General features: G+C 63.4%; 3 protein-coding genes across 3 annotated transcripts; 2 read left to right on the top strand and 1 right to left on the bottom strand.

Moving 5' to 3' along the window:
• Nucleotides 1–113: 113 nt before the first annotated feature.
• ANAPC11 (anaphase promoting complex subunit 11) lies at nucleotides 114–704 on the bottom strand. Its single transcript, XM_030506043.1, has 2 exons — nucleotides 408–704; nucleotides 114–341 (listed from the first exon to the last, which is right to left on the bottom strand). Exons 1-2 carry the CDS (start codon nucleotides 514–516, stop codon nucleotides 196–198), a joined length of 255 nt encoding a protein of 84 aa, XP_030361903.1. The 5' UTR covers nucleotides 517–704; the 3' UTR covers nucleotides 114–195.
• On the top strand, nucleotides 576–5,223 carry ALYREF (Aly/REF export factor). The gene is made up of 6 exons (XM_030506039.1): nucleotides 576–864; nucleotides 1,079–1,210; nucleotides 3,588–3,735; nucleotides 3,873–3,936; nucleotides 4,055–4,232; nucleotides 4,960–5,223. Exons 1-6 carry the CDS (start codon nucleotides 631–633, stop codon nucleotides 4,972–4,974), a joined length of 771 nt encoding a protein of 256 aa, XP_030361899.1. The 5' UTR covers nucleotides 576–630; the 3' UTR covers nucleotides 4,975–5,223.
• A 183-nt stretch (nucleotides 5,224–5,406) lies between these two features.
• On the top strand, nucleotides 5,407–13,627 carry ARHGDIA (Rho GDP dissociation inhibitor alpha). The gene is made up of 6 exons (XM_030506040.1): nucleotides 5,407–5,504; nucleotides 10,437–10,646; nucleotides 11,038–11,121; nucleotides 11,364–11,440; nucleotides 11,717–11,780; nucleotides 12,147–13,627. Exons 2-6 carry the CDS (start codon nucleotides 10,457–10,459, stop codon nucleotides 12,344–12,346), a joined length of 615 nt encoding a protein of 204 aa, XP_030361900.1. The 5' UTR covers nucleotides 5,407–5,504; nucleotides 10,437–10,456; the 3' UTR covers nucleotides 12,347–13,627.
• Nucleotides 13,628–13,771: the final 144 nt, after the last annotated feature.

Raw genomic sequence — 13,771 nt, 5'->3', positions numbered from 1 at the left:
GCGGAGGCAGCGGGACCGGCCCTCCCGCGTCCGGCGGAGCCGCTTCTCCCCCCGCCGCAGGCGCAGTGCCCCCCTCCTCCCCCGTCCCCCGAAGGACACCGGACGCCGCAGAGGCGAGTGGCGGCCGCACGTTTATTGAGGGCAGAGCACGGCCCGGGGCGGGGAGCGCCCCCCCCCGGTGCACCGGCGCGACCGTCACTCCTTGAACTTCCACTCCTGGCGGCACATGGGGCAGTGCTGCTGGACCTGCTGCGAGTTCAGCCACTTGAGGATGCAGTGCATGTGGAAGCAGTGCGAGCACTGCCCCCACACCAGCGGGCAGTCGTCCCCGGGCACCTTGCCTGCGGCGCGGACAGCGCGTCAGCGCGGCGCGGCGCGGCCCGGCCCCCCCCGCCCCGCGCACTCACAGTCGGGGCAGCAGCCGTTAAACGCCATCCGGCAGATGCCGCAGTTCTCGTCGTTCGCCACCCACAGCCAGGACGCGACCCCGTGCCAGCTCCGCACGCGCACCCGCATCGCCGCCGCCGCCGCCGCCGGGACCGCGCCTCCGCCGCCCAACCACCGCCTCTTCCGCTTCCGGCGGCGGCGCAGCGCGGCCGGAAGTGCAGGCCCCGGAGCGGAGCCGCCATCATGGCCGACAAGATGGACATGTCGCTGGACGATATCATTAAGCTCAACCGCAGCCAGCGCGGGGCCGGCCGGGGCGGCGGCCGGGGCGGCCGGGGCCGGGGCGGCGCCACCCGCGGGGGTGGGCCCGGCCGGGGCGGCGTGGGAGCCGGGCGAGCGGGAGGCGGCGGCCCCGTGCGGAACAGGCCGGTGATGGCCCGGGGCGGCGGCAGGAACCGGCCCGCGCCCTACAGCCGGGTACGGGACGCGGCGGCGGCGGGCGGGAGCGCGGCCGCCTGAGGGGCTCGGCGGCGGCGCGGGGCGGGGGGACCGGGCTGGGCCCTCGGCGAGGCGGGATGGGGCGGGCGGGCGGCCCTTTGTCCGCTCCCGGCGGGGCGGGCAGCGGGGCCGGCGGGGGCCCGTGCCCTGCAGTGCCCCGGCGCCGGTCAGCGAGGTGCCGCTCTCGTTGCAGCCGAAGCAGCTCCCCGAGAAGTGGCAGCACGACCTGTTCGACAGCGGCTTCGGGGCGGGGGCCGGCGTGGAGACCGGCGGGAAGCTGCTCGTCTCGAACCTGGACTTTGGCGTCTCGGATGCGGACATCCAGGTGGGGGCTCGGGAGCGGCCCCGCGGGGGGCGTTCATGGGGGGTTTCATTCATAACGTTGGGGTAGGACACACCAGGCACCCGCGGGGGCTCCGCGGGTCCCACTCTCTCCGTGCCCGGACAGGAGACCCCGAGTGAGTTAACTCTGCAGCAGTGGTGGGGTTTGTGCCATGAGCCCCCGTCCCGCAGCAGCTCTGGTGATCCTGAGAGGCTGCAGTTTGGAACAGCCGCCATTGCCTGCAGGGAGCTCGTGGTGTTGTAGGGTCTCTGCCATGGCGCCTGGGGGAAGGTGCTGCTGTTTGGCTGCATCCAGCCACGACGGGAGAATTGACTATAAACTGTTTAAACTCTCGAGCTCTTTGTAGCTGCAGTGGTGCCAGAACCGTGCTGCGTGTACAGCCGCGTGCTCCGGGTGTACAGGTCCTGGTTGTGCAGCTCTGCTGAGTGTTGAGGTGTTCCATGGGTGTACCTGGGAGGAGTTGCCTGTGAGGGGGTACCTGTGGTACCCACTGTGTTGTCTTCTAGCCAAATGACGTGCCGTGGTCGTGTCCCTAGTTTCAGCCGTGCCTTGGGTAAGAACCTGCTGGATTCTCGTGGTTGGGTGTTGCTGTGCTCTGTCTCCATATCATGGTGTGGTGCTCCCCCGGCGGGGAGGGCACCGGCACCAGCAACACCCTCAGATACCGGGGCTGCACTGCTTCTGTCATGCTGTGAAGCACTTCCTTTTGGAGTGGCTTCTGGTCCTCACGTCCTGACCAGGGAAAGCAAACAACTGCAACAGGCAACTGCCTTTGTTGTTGGTTAATTCATTCGGTTGCTCCGTGTGCCGACCTGGCTGTGCCTGGGGAATCGGAAGGGAGCTTTTTGAGGTCACCTCGTTACTGGGTAATGCGCTTAAAACCTGCTCTTTTCCCCTGTAAGTGCAGATTTGGTTTCCGTAAGTGTGTTGCTCTGTGAAGCCACCTCGGTGTGACCAGCTCCTGCGCTTCCTGCGGCAGTTGAGATTCGCCTTTTCCGCCGCTGGCTCCGGCTGACGTGTGGATGAATTTCCGCTCGGGGTTATTTAGCAGCAAAGTTGACTTAATGGCTTTGCACCTATTTGTTGTTACTCATCCTATAACGGAGCGCTGCCTCAGGTGTGTGATGGCTTGCTTTGTTTCTGTGCTAATCACGTCAGTAGTGTGGTTCAGCAGGTGTGTGGCAGGCAGGAGTGGCTGGAACCACGGATGCGCGGAGCTGCGCAGCGCAGACAGAACCTGGCTCTGGGAAGCTGCCGGCGGGCGCTGTGAAACGTTCACCTCTGGTGCATGAGCACAGGGAGGAGCAGGCCCGCAGCCCTGCTGAGCATGGTGTGCTGGGGAGGCGAAGGACACGTGTAGGGCTCCATCGGGGCCGCGGCGGTGGCTCCACAGTGGGTCCCACAGGAGGTGACCGCTCCCTCTGGGCTGTAACGGGGCAGATGTTGAGCTCTTGAGGCACTGGGTGCAGCGGAACCTCGCGAAGGTGGCGTGTCCTGTTGACTTCTAAATGTAGCACCTGCGAAACAAAATTGGTGGCTCCGTTGATGCCTCTTCATTTCCATCCTGTGGGACAGCAAATGACATAGAATCCCAGACTCGTTTGGCTTGAAGGGACCTTAAAGCTCATCCAGTTCCAACCCCCTGCCCCGGGCAGGGACACCTTCCATTAGAGCAGGTTGCTCCAAGCCCCTGTGTCCAACCTGGCCTTGAACACTGCCAGGGATGGGGCAGCCACAGCTTCTCTGGGCACCCTGTGCCAGCGCCTCAGCACCCTCACAGGGAAGAGCTTCTGCCTCAGAGCTCATCTCAATCTCCCTTCTGGTAGTTTAAAGCCATTCCCCTTATCCTGTCACTACGTGCTCTTATAAAATGAGATTTAGTTCAGTAGAGGATGTTCTTCATCTCAAGTTTTGGGGTATATTCCTATGGGCTGTGCTTTAAATTGCACCTGGCCTGGTAAAGATTTAGGATGGGGGGAAATAAGTCCAGCACAATGAAACTGTGGCCATCTCTGTATGTGTTCATAGACTGTTCCTCCTCTGCGACATGGGTCTGGGTTATTCCTGTTAGTCACCCGTTGAGTCGGCCTCAACAAAAGGACCCACCTTTCCCTGGGGTCAGCGTCCTTCGAGCCTGCTCTGCTGCTGTACACACGTGCCACACACGTGGTGAACTTGAAGTCCCTCTTGGCTTTGCCACGTGTGGCAACTCCCTGCTGGGCTCGTGCTCCCTCTTTCACTGGTGCTTTGTCCGAGTTGTCCACGATGATTTGAAAGGCACCTCTGGTGGCATGTGTGGGGATGGGCGGGCGCCATCTGTGGCGCTGACGGGTGTCTCTGCTCTTCTTCTCTTTCTCAGGAGCTCTTTGCAGAGTTTGGGACCTTGAAGAAGGCGGCCGTGCACTATGACAGGTCTGGCCGCAGCCTCGGGACAGCGGACGTGCATTTCGAGAGGAAGGCGGATGCGCTGAAGGCGATGAAGCAGTACAATGGCGTCCCCTTGGACGGTGAGCGCGCGGCCGTGGTGCCTGCCAGCACCTGCACCCCTCCTGCACCCTGCCCTCCTCCCGCACCCCTCCTGCACCCCTTCTGCACCCCTTCTGCATCCCGCTCACACACAGCCCTCGGGCTGCTCTTCCTGCAGGGCGCCCCATGAACATCCAGCTGGTCACGTCACAGATTGACACACAGAGGAGACCAGCACAGAGGTGAGTGTCGAGCACCTGATGCAGGGCAGGAACCTGCCTGGGCCCTCTCCTGTGAAATCTCTGTGTGTCTGTGGGTTAGCCACCAGCCCCTAAACCAGCTGCTTTTGAAAACTGGCAGTGTAAACAGAGGTGGCATGACCAGGAACCGCGGGGGTTCAGGATTTGGTGGTGGAGGTGGCAGCAGGCGAGGCACTCGTGGTGGAAACAGAGGGAGAGGCAGAGGAGCTGGAAGAACTTCCAAACAGCAGCTCTCCGCAGAGGAACTAGATGCACAGCTGGATGCTTACAATGCCAGGGTAAGTGCTTCCCACAGCATCTCCTTCTGGGAAATGTGGCAGCCCAGAGCTGGCAGGAAGAGGTTTGTGTTGGAAGACATAACAGCTCATCCAGCTCCAACCCCCTGCCACGGGCAGGGACACCTTCCACTAGAGCAGGTTGCTCCAAGCCCCTGTGTCCAACCTGGCCTTGAACACTGCCAGGGATGGGGCAGCCACAGCTTCTCTGGGCAGAGAATATTTTCCAAGTCCTGAGACTTAACAGCAGCTCCCTCTAAAGCCGAGCAGCGCCTCGGTGCAGTGTTTGGCTCTGCTCCCCAGAGCACTTGGGCAGCTGCTGTTGCTGGCAGGCAGGGAGCAGCCACTGGTCCTGTTGCAGGACAGCTGCAGTGAGCAGTAGCTGCAGACAAAACCCCTAGGGATAATGGGCTGTGGAAAGGGAAAAGCAAAAGGCAAAACCAGGAGTCTCTGCCCTGTGGATGGATGAAAATCTCCATAGAGAACCGGAGTCACGCGTGCGGTGTGGGAACGGGTGAAGTCCCGGTGGGAGTGCAGGGGAGTGGGATGAGTGGAATTCCAGAGGGTGGTGGGGAGGGGGAGGAGCAGCACAGCGGCTCCCACCTGTGCCTCTGCTGTGGGGCAGCTGCCCCCTGGAGCTGCCCGACGCTGCCGTGTCCCCGTGCGGCAGCGCTGGGGCTCCGGGGCCGGCGGGGGGCCGCGGTGACGGCTGCTCTCTCCTCTCTTGCAGATGGACACCAGCTAAAGCGGCGCGCGGCGGGCGCAGGGAGGACTCGGCTGCGGCTCCTGGCTCCCGGCGGGGCTGCGGCCGCCACCCGGGGATGGGATTTGTTTTATTTTCGTTCTGGGATAGTTTTAAACTCCTGTAAAGGTTTTTTTTAATTCCGAGCAGACCCGTTTTGTACCGAGTTATTTTTGGGATAAATTTTACTGTTGCTGTTGGGCCGAGGTGGCTTTTTCACCTTCGCCGCAATAAACTAGAACCGTGTCTAGAGCTGTGGCTGCCGCGACCCGGCCCCGGCCCCGGCCCCGCGCGCGCCTTCCCGCGGCCCGCCCCGCCCCGCGGCGCTCTGCTCCTCCGCCCCGACTCTATGGTCTGTCCCGCCATCGCGCGCGAATCCCCCCCGGGCCAATCAGCGCGCAGGGTCGCGGCCGGAAGTGAGGCGCGAGGCTCGTATAACGGGAAGTGACGGGCGTGTCCCGGAAGTGCGGGGGCGCGCGGGCGGCTGGGCGGATCCCGCGGCGGTGTCAGCGCAGCGCGGACGAGCGGCGCCGGTAGGACCGGGCGGGGCGGGAGCACCGGGCACGCGGCGGCGGCGTCTCCGCAGGCCGTGGGGGGGGTCAGGCCGCGGGGCCGTGGCTCGGCCGCGCGGGGCCGGGCGGGGCCGGGCCGGTCGCGCCGCACCCGCTGTCCCCGGGGCGCGGCCGGGTGCGGGCCCGGGGTCCCGCGTGTCCTTGTGCGACCTTCCGAGCGCCGCGGGAAGGCGCTGCCCCCGGCGGGGCCGCTCCGGGGCGGAGCCCTCGGGGCGCGGGGCCGCGTTCAGGGCGAAGCGCGGCCGTGTCGGGGGGTCGCGCTCCCGCGGGACCCGGCGCTGCTCCGGGCCTCCCTCCGCGGTTCCGCCGCTGCCCGGGGGGGCCGGGCCGCGGGCGCTCGTTTGCCTGGAACGGATTTTCCATAAATAGTTTCTAGTCATAAAATGAGGAACTTGGAGGTTTCCTTCCGTGTCAGGGCAGTGAAAGAGCCCGTCTGTCCCTGCGGTGCCGCACGGTAAAGCAGCGGGGACACCCCCGTGCGCGGAGGCTGCAGTTCGGCCCCTCCGGTCTCCGCAGCCCGGCCCCGCGGGCGCCTCGCAGCAAGTCTGGAAGTTGTAACTTCCTTCCACCCGGAGAGGAGCTCCCAGGCGCGTGAAGGGGCCGAATTGTTGCCTTGAGGGTTCGGGTCGGGGCCGCGGTGCTGCTGCTCTGCCCGCCCGGGTGCTCCCTGTCCCGCTCAGTGGGGGCGGTTTCACCGCCATGCTCCGTTGAACGTACGGGCCGCGCGCCCGGTGCTGTCCGTCCTGCAGCCGTTACCCCGGTACGTGTTTGCACCCCGGGGACAGGGCTGGAGGCTTCACGCCTCTGGTTTTGCTCTTGACAGCTCCCGCCTTGCAGGTGCGCTGCGGAGCTGGGCTCTGCCGCCAGCAAAAGGGAAAACTAAACCAAAGCACTGCATGTCCCAGCTGCCGAGTGCCCGGGAGGCAGCAGCCGGTCCCAGCGCCGTGAGCAGATTCGGGAGTTCCCCGGGATGCTCCTGCACAGCAACCGGTGCAGCGGCGTTGTCTGGGTGTCCCCTTGGAGCCCGAGTTCGCGGGTGCTGTCAGGGGCAGCGCTCACCTCGGGAAGCGTCCGCGGGTCCCCCCCAGCCCCTCACCTGCTGCTGCCCTGGGGACATCCGAGCCCCGTTTATTCCTGGTCCCCGTCCGTGCTGCTGCTGTGTGCAGGGCGGCAGCGCAGCCTGGGCCGGGTTCCGCAGCTCGGGCTGCCCGTCCCTGCAGCGCCCGCGATCAGCGAACAGATCCCATGGGATCCGCTGGAAAAGCACCTGGCAGAAGCGGCTCTGCCCTGAGCTCCAGCCGAGCGGCTGCCCGAGCTTCCCCTGCGCCGCGGGGAGCAGGAAGGGTGGACGCTGGATTGGCACCGCTCGTGTCCGCGGCTGCGCCGTGGCCTGGGGGCGTCCGGAGCTATCGGCTCAGGAGGAGGCTCGGACTGACCCGGGTCCCGCCGCTGCCGCGGGCTCTTCTCCCGGCCGGGCTGAGGGAGCCGCCTCTCCGGCCGGGCAGGGCTGGTCCCCGGCAGTTTTCCTCTTGGGCAGGAGATGGGGCTCTCGCATTCGCTGCTGCCGGCTCGTGGCTCCTGCGCCGAAATGCCGAGAGAATCCGTGAGGAGCGGCTGGCCTGGGGAAGCAGCGGAGACAGCGAATTCCCAGTGGGAAGCGGTTCGGCCTCGTGCCATCTTCCACAGGCCTCTGTGGCGCCGGGCACAGCTCAGAGGGTGCCTCTCGCAGAGCAGCGGAGGCACCAGCTCCAGTGTTCTGCTGCTCGGCCGAGCCTCAGGAGGCAGAGAACCACCGCGCAGGGCCCCGAGCATCTCCTCGGTGTCAGGAGGAGCTGGGGAGGAATTTCCTTCCAAAGACGCTGAGGCTCGAGGCTGAGCTCCGAGGGGCAGCCGGGCCGGGGGCAGGTCAGCAGCGTGCGGGAAGGCTTTCCCTCAGTAGCTGAGCCCTTGGCAGGGCTGTGGGGCAGGTCCCTCTCCTCCGTGTTGGTGTGCTTGTGGGGCAGCTCTCTTGTCTCCCAGCAGTGCGGTGGCTGCTTGTTCACCCCCACAAGCTCTGCTTTGCTGTGACCTGACCTGAGCTGTAATAACAGCTTCATCCCAGAGGCTGAAGATTGAGGCTGAGGCCCTCGTGACGGTTGAGATGTGCTGAGTTCTCTGCCTGCTCGGAGCCGGTTCCCAGCACTCCTGCTCCCGGGGAAGCCCGATGGAAGAGCCAAACTGGTGTTCATGTCTCTAGAGCTTCCTCAGGGAGCTGCCCCCTGGCCTGGCCTGAGCTGCTGTGGGAACAGGGCTTTGTGTTGATCTGAAGAGCTGTTTTCTGTCTCTAATGGGTTCCATTGGCTTAGAGATCCTATGAGGACCGGGGTGGTTCTTGAGGAACCCTTGGGGGGGGGGTGATTGTGTCTTGAGCTCTGGATCACAGAGTGAAGGCTGGAGGTGCAGGAATGCAACCAAAGAGCTGGGCCTGTGGGGTGTTAGGAGTTTGGGGTTCTTCTGTGCCCTCTGTGGCACGGTTATTGCTAAATACCTGCGGAGGGAGGGGTTGCCCCAACGGAGCCGCTGTGCGGGAGGAAGCTGTTGCCCGTCTGTTACACCCGGGGTTGGTTATCGATGAGCGGTGGCTCCGGCTGAGACCAAACTGGGGCATTTCTCAACCCCATGAGGCAGGACACCAGATCCGGGCCGAGCCGTTATTTCAGCTGCCAGAAATCAGCACTAGCACCACGGCTGCTCCTGTGTGAGCATCTGCCAGACCTCGTGCCACGCAGGGCCCAAGCCCTTGTGATGGCCCCAGAGTGTCACGTCAGCCCCCACCTTTGGTGATAAATCTTAGTGAAGCTTTAATACCCAGAACCCAGTTGGCTCCATTGCAAGTGTCCTGCTCCCCGACACGGCGGGAGGCTGCCAGCCCAGGACAAGTCTGTTCTCAGGTTTGACAGTGGGTGAGGGGCAGGAAAGGAGCCCCAGGAGCTGGGACGTGCCTCGCCCCAGAATGGGAGAATCAGGATCGTTTCGGTTGGAAAAGACCTTTAAGACCATCACGTCCAACCGTTAACCCGGCAGCGCCAAGTCCACCACTAACCCTTGTCCCCAAGTGCCACACCACACCTACACGTCTTTCAAATGCTCTCAGGGACGGTGACTCAACCACTTCCCTGGGCAGCCTGTTCAGTGCTTGATAACGCTTTCAGGGAAGAAGTATTTCCCAATATCCACCCTAAACCTCCCCTGGTGCAACTTGAGGCCGTTTCCTCTTGTCCTGTCACTTGTTACTTGGGAGAAGAGACTGATCTCACCTCGCTACAACCTCCTTTTTGGTGGTTGTAGGGAAGGAGAAGGTCCCCCTGAGCACCTCAATGTCTCTCTTGCAGTGAGGGGCCCAGAACTGAACACAGGATTCAAGGTGCGGCCTCACCAGTGCCCAGCACAGGGGGACCATCGCTGCCCTGGCCCTGCTGCCTTTCTGGCCACCCAGGCACAAGCTGGCTCTTACTCAGCCACTGTTGACCAACATCCCAAGGCCCTTTCCAGTGGGCAGCTTTCCAGTCACTGTTCCCCAAGCCTGGAATTGTATGGGGCTGTTGTGACCCAAGTGCAGGACCCGGCACTGAGCCTTGTTGCCCTCAGCCCCTCAATCCAGTGTCCTGGCAGAGGGGCTGGTCCTGGTTCTCCCACCTCCTTTCCTCTCTGCTCTGTGTTTGCTGACACACCAGCTGTAGCCTTCTCTTCTGCAGAGATGTGCGGAATTCCACCTTCTGTGGCTCATCTCCCTCCTTTGCCATCCCCAGCAAAACAGGCAGGATATTTATGGCTAAACGTGTTGGTGGAGCTGGGTGGCAGCTCCCCGGCGACGGCTGCTGCGGGCCCGGGGGGCACGGCCGTGCCTCGGGAGCAGGTCCCGCCTCAGCCTGCGCTCAGGTGCGTTCTCTGTGTGTTGTGCTCGTACCAGATGTTGCAGTTCTTGACCCATTTGGAAACCAGATGCTGCAGCAGCGAGTGCAGCCCCGTGGTCTGCTGTGAGTCGTGCGTTGGCACATTGCTCCAGGCAGGAATATTGAATGGGTGCGGGAGTGCCAGACAATGGCAGGAACACCTGGATCTGGCAGCAGGTCACTGGTGAAGGGTTTTGCTCGCGCAGGCCGGGCACGGATCTCCAAAGCTGTCACTGGAGGAGTGTTGTGAGACTTCTGAGGGTGCACGTTGACGTTTGCTGTCGGTGCCGCTGGGCCCAGTGCCCGCGGGAGCGCCGGGAACCTGCGCAGGGGCCGCTGCCCTGTACGGAGCTCTTCGCCAGGGTGTCGGCATCGCCCCCGGCACCTGCAGCCGGTGATTCCCGGCGGGAGCCTCCGCGGCCGAGCCGAGTGCCGCGGGTTCAGTCCCTTCTTTGCTCCGCCAGAGACATGGAGCTTTGGGAAGGGCCGAGCAGGGGATGCGCCGAGCAGGAGCCTCGTGCCGCGGCCCCGGCACCCAGCCTGGAGCGGCCCCGAGGCACGAGCCGTGAGCTCCGGGCTGCAGCAGAGGCTCCCGGCACTTGTGCCAGTGGTGGGGCAGGGCCTGTTCTCAGCTGGAGTTGTATGTGGTAGAGGGTGGAACTGAACTCGGCTTGTTCTGGGATTGGGTTTGTTGTGAGGTTATCTTGTGGAGCAGCACATTTTCTCTATGGCTTTGGGTGTTTACTTGTTCCAGCTTATGAGTAAAGCTCCGGGGTTGAATTTTCCGCCCTCTTGGTGGGCCTCTATTGTCTGAACACAAGCCCTGTAGGAGCCTGCAGGGGCTGCGTCACAGGCCCTGGGCAGGGCTGTGTCCCTGCAGGGCTGTGTCTCTGCAGTCACAGTGCTGGGGAGGCCTGGCTGGAGCAGGTGGGTGCAGTTTTGCTTCTCCTCCCTGCTGCAGTGTACGTGGTGTGTGTGAGGATGGCAGAGCAGGAGCCCACGGCTGAGCAGCTGGCCCAGATCGCAGCTGAAAACGAGGAGGACGAACACTCTGTCAACTACAAGCCGCCTGCCCAGAAGAGCATCCAGGAGATCCAGGAGCTGGACAAGGATGACGAGAGCCTGCGCAAGTACAAGGAAGCGCTGCTCGGTGCCGTCACCGTGAGCGCAGGTGAGCCCAGGACGTGGCTGTGCCTCACTCAAGCTGCAGCTCCCTCAGTCACCTCCTGCCTCCTCCCTGCTCCCACCCAGGAGCTGTTCTCTGCCAGCTCCTTGTGCTCCGGCAGGAGCTCAGCCAGGAGCATAAAGACATGTGTCTGCTCCCCTGGGCTGATCTCCAGCCCTTGGAATAAGGTGCAGGCGCTGCAGGTGTCACACTGCCCTTAGACGGGGCTGCTCATGGGGACGCTGTGGGCTTGCCCCATACAGCGGGGACCTCGACCAAGGGGGACGTTCTTCTCACTGATTTTCTTGCTCTTTCTATAAGTGCCCTGGAAGGAAAAGGGTTTGTGTTGGCCAGTATTAGGGCAGGGTGTTTAACAGCCTTTGCACTTGTCTTCTAGATCCCAATGCTCCAAACGTGGTGGTGACCAAACTGACTCTGGTCTGCACGACTGCCCCGGGCCCTCTGGAGCTGGACCTGACAGGTGAGCCGGGGAAGAATTCCAGCCCTTCCCAGGGGAGAGCCGCTTGGAGCTGAGCCTGCGGGAGCTGCTCCCTGTTGGGAACGCCCGTGCTGCAGGCACGGAGGGTTTGTCCCACAAGCCCAGGCCGGGGCCTCTGCAGCCGTCCCGCTCCAAGGGTCATCCCCTGCTGCTGCAGATACTGTCCTCAACACCCCAGAGCACAATACAGAGGGACCCTGAGCAACCCTCTCACTTCTCTGTAGGTGACCTGGAGAGCTACAGGAGGCAAGCGTTTGTGCTGAAGGAGGGTGTGGAATACCGGATAAAAATCTCCTTTCGGGTAAGAATTGAGGTCTGAGAACAGAACGAGGGGAACACCAGGATGCTGCAATCCCAGGGGGAGTGCCTGAGCCCCGAAGAGGGGAGTGATGGGGGAAGCAGTCTCCTGCTGTGGCGGGGTGTGCCATGTGCTGAGGAGGTTTGAGCCTCCACCTTAGTGGAAAGTGTCCCTGCCCGTGGCAGGGGGTTGGAACTGGATGAGCTTTAAGGTCCCTTCAGCCCAAACCAGGCTGGGATTCTGTGGATGTCTGCACAGTCCTTGCTTGTCTCCCTGCAGGTTAACAGGGAGATCGTGTCAGGGTTGAAGTACATTCAGCACACGTTCCGGAAAGGCGTGAAGAGTAAGTGCTGCTCTGAGGCGGGTGCTGCTCAGGGGGGTTCTGCTCCATCTGCTGGGGAAGGGGGGAGTCAGTCCCAGGCACCGCAGGGTGATGTGTGAACGCTCCTGGTCTGTGCGGGGCAGCAGCACCCACAGCACCCGGCTGGACACGCTCCTGCCTGGGGAGCAGCTCAGTGCTGGCACAGGGGGTCACTCCCTGCAGCAGGAGCTGTTCCTGGAGCAGAGCTGTGGGTGCGGGTGACCCTCCTGCCCTCACAGCTTCGCTGTGGCCTGTAGCTGTGACAGGCCTTGCATCTGCTTTAGCCTTGCCCCAGGCGCAGGAGAGGCACTAAACCAGGCGCCGTGCTCCGCTCTTGTCTCCCTGTAGTTGACAAGACCGAATACATGGTTGGGAGCTACGGCCCCCGAGCAGAGGAATACGAGTTTCTGACCCCCATGGAGGAAGCCCCTAAGGGCATGCTGGCCCGGGGCAGCTACAATGTCAAATCCAAGTTCACAGATGATGATAAGACTGACCACCTGTCCTGGGAGTGGAACCTGACCATCAAGAAGGATTGGAAGGACTAGCCCTTCCCGAGGCCAAACCCCAGAGAGCGTGAATCAGACAGTGGCTACCGTAGGAATCCCCCCCTGTACCAAAGTGCTGACATTGGAACCCTCCTCCCTTCCCCCCCTACCCCCCGTTATGATTTGACCAGAGCTCAGTTTTGTATCGTGCCCCCTCCCCAGAGAATCACTGAGTGCATTGACCAAACCCTCCTGTCTGCATCTGGTCTCCAGCTGCCCGGCACGGGCTGTGCCGCCGGCGCAGGGCTGGCCCCTTCCTGCTTTCCGCCTGCCCTTGTCCCGGTAGGTGCCGGAGGGGAGGCTCCTGTGCCCTCACAGCTCCTGCTCTTGGCCTCCCGCGCACAGCTCAGGGTAGCTACTGCCTCCAGTAGCTGAAGGACTTTGGTGCCAGGCAGCTCCTGACCCCGTGTGTTGGCTCAAGTCATGCCCAGCCCGCCCCTCTGCCCAGCCGGTGCCTGGGAGTGCTGGCAGCTTCATTTGTGGATGTTCCCTGTAACCATGATGCCTTAATGTGTAACACGGATCCTCTAGGGAGGGGGCCCTGCCCCTGTTACACTTTTTAATCATGTCCCCTGGTTTTGGCATGGCGCTCATCTCCGTCACGCCCCTCATGGGTTATTAGGAAAGAGTCAACTTCCCGCTTTGCTGCTGGTCCTTCCCCGCCTGAGACAGGACATCTCCACGGGGGGCGGGGGTGACGGGGGCGCGGGAGGCGCCGGTGCTGCCGTTGCTTGTGTCTCCTCCCGTCGCCTCCCACCCCGGCAGCCGCGGCGGCTGCAAGCGCTGAGGTTCCAGGCCAGCGCCCGCCCTCCCACCGGCTCTGGGCTGGGGCTGGGCTCGGCTGTTCCCGCAGCTGCTCCTGACGTGATGGACAAGTTCCGAAGCGGTTAATGCCTTATGTATCTGTTCTGCCTTTACAACCTGTGCCTGGCCTGGCCTGGCGGCAGTTATTGCCTTCACACTCCGGTGCCGCAGCGGTGCCCGGGGCTGCGCTGCCGGTGCCTGGGGCGAAGGAGCCCTCCGGGACCGGACGGGCCCGTTCCAGCTCCGCAGCCGCCTCTTGGGACCCAACCCCACTGAGGCCGCATTAGAACCGGGACCAAGTACATGTGGCTTTCTCGTAGCTACGCCTCCGCCTCTAACCCCGCCCCGCCCTGCCCCTGGAGAGGTTTTTGTTCATTTGATTTGGTGCAATTGTCTGTAAGTGCTGGGCCCGGTCACAGGTTCGGCTCATCGCCTGCTCCTCCTTTTGTGACAGTTAAATAAAACCTTTGAACTGACCGCCCGGGCGCGCTCCGCTGCGGGGGGGGGGGGTGGGTCCCGGGGCTTGGGGAGCGTGGGGCGGGGCCGGGGACGTTCCTGCGCGCTCCGAGGGGCGAGGGAGCGACCGGGGCGGGAGGGGCCCGGCGGCGCCGCGCGCGGTGC

Source organism: Strigops habroptila, chromosome 14 (assembly GCF_004027225.2).
Source record: "Strigops habroptila isolate Jane chromosome 14, bStrHab1.2.pri, whole genome shotgun sequence".
NCBI classification, from domain to species: domain Eukaryota; kingdom Metazoa; phylum Chordata; class Aves; order Psittaciformes; family Psittacidae; genus Strigops; species Strigops habroptila.
This window is presented reverse-complemented; position numbering and strand designations above follow the sequence as displayed.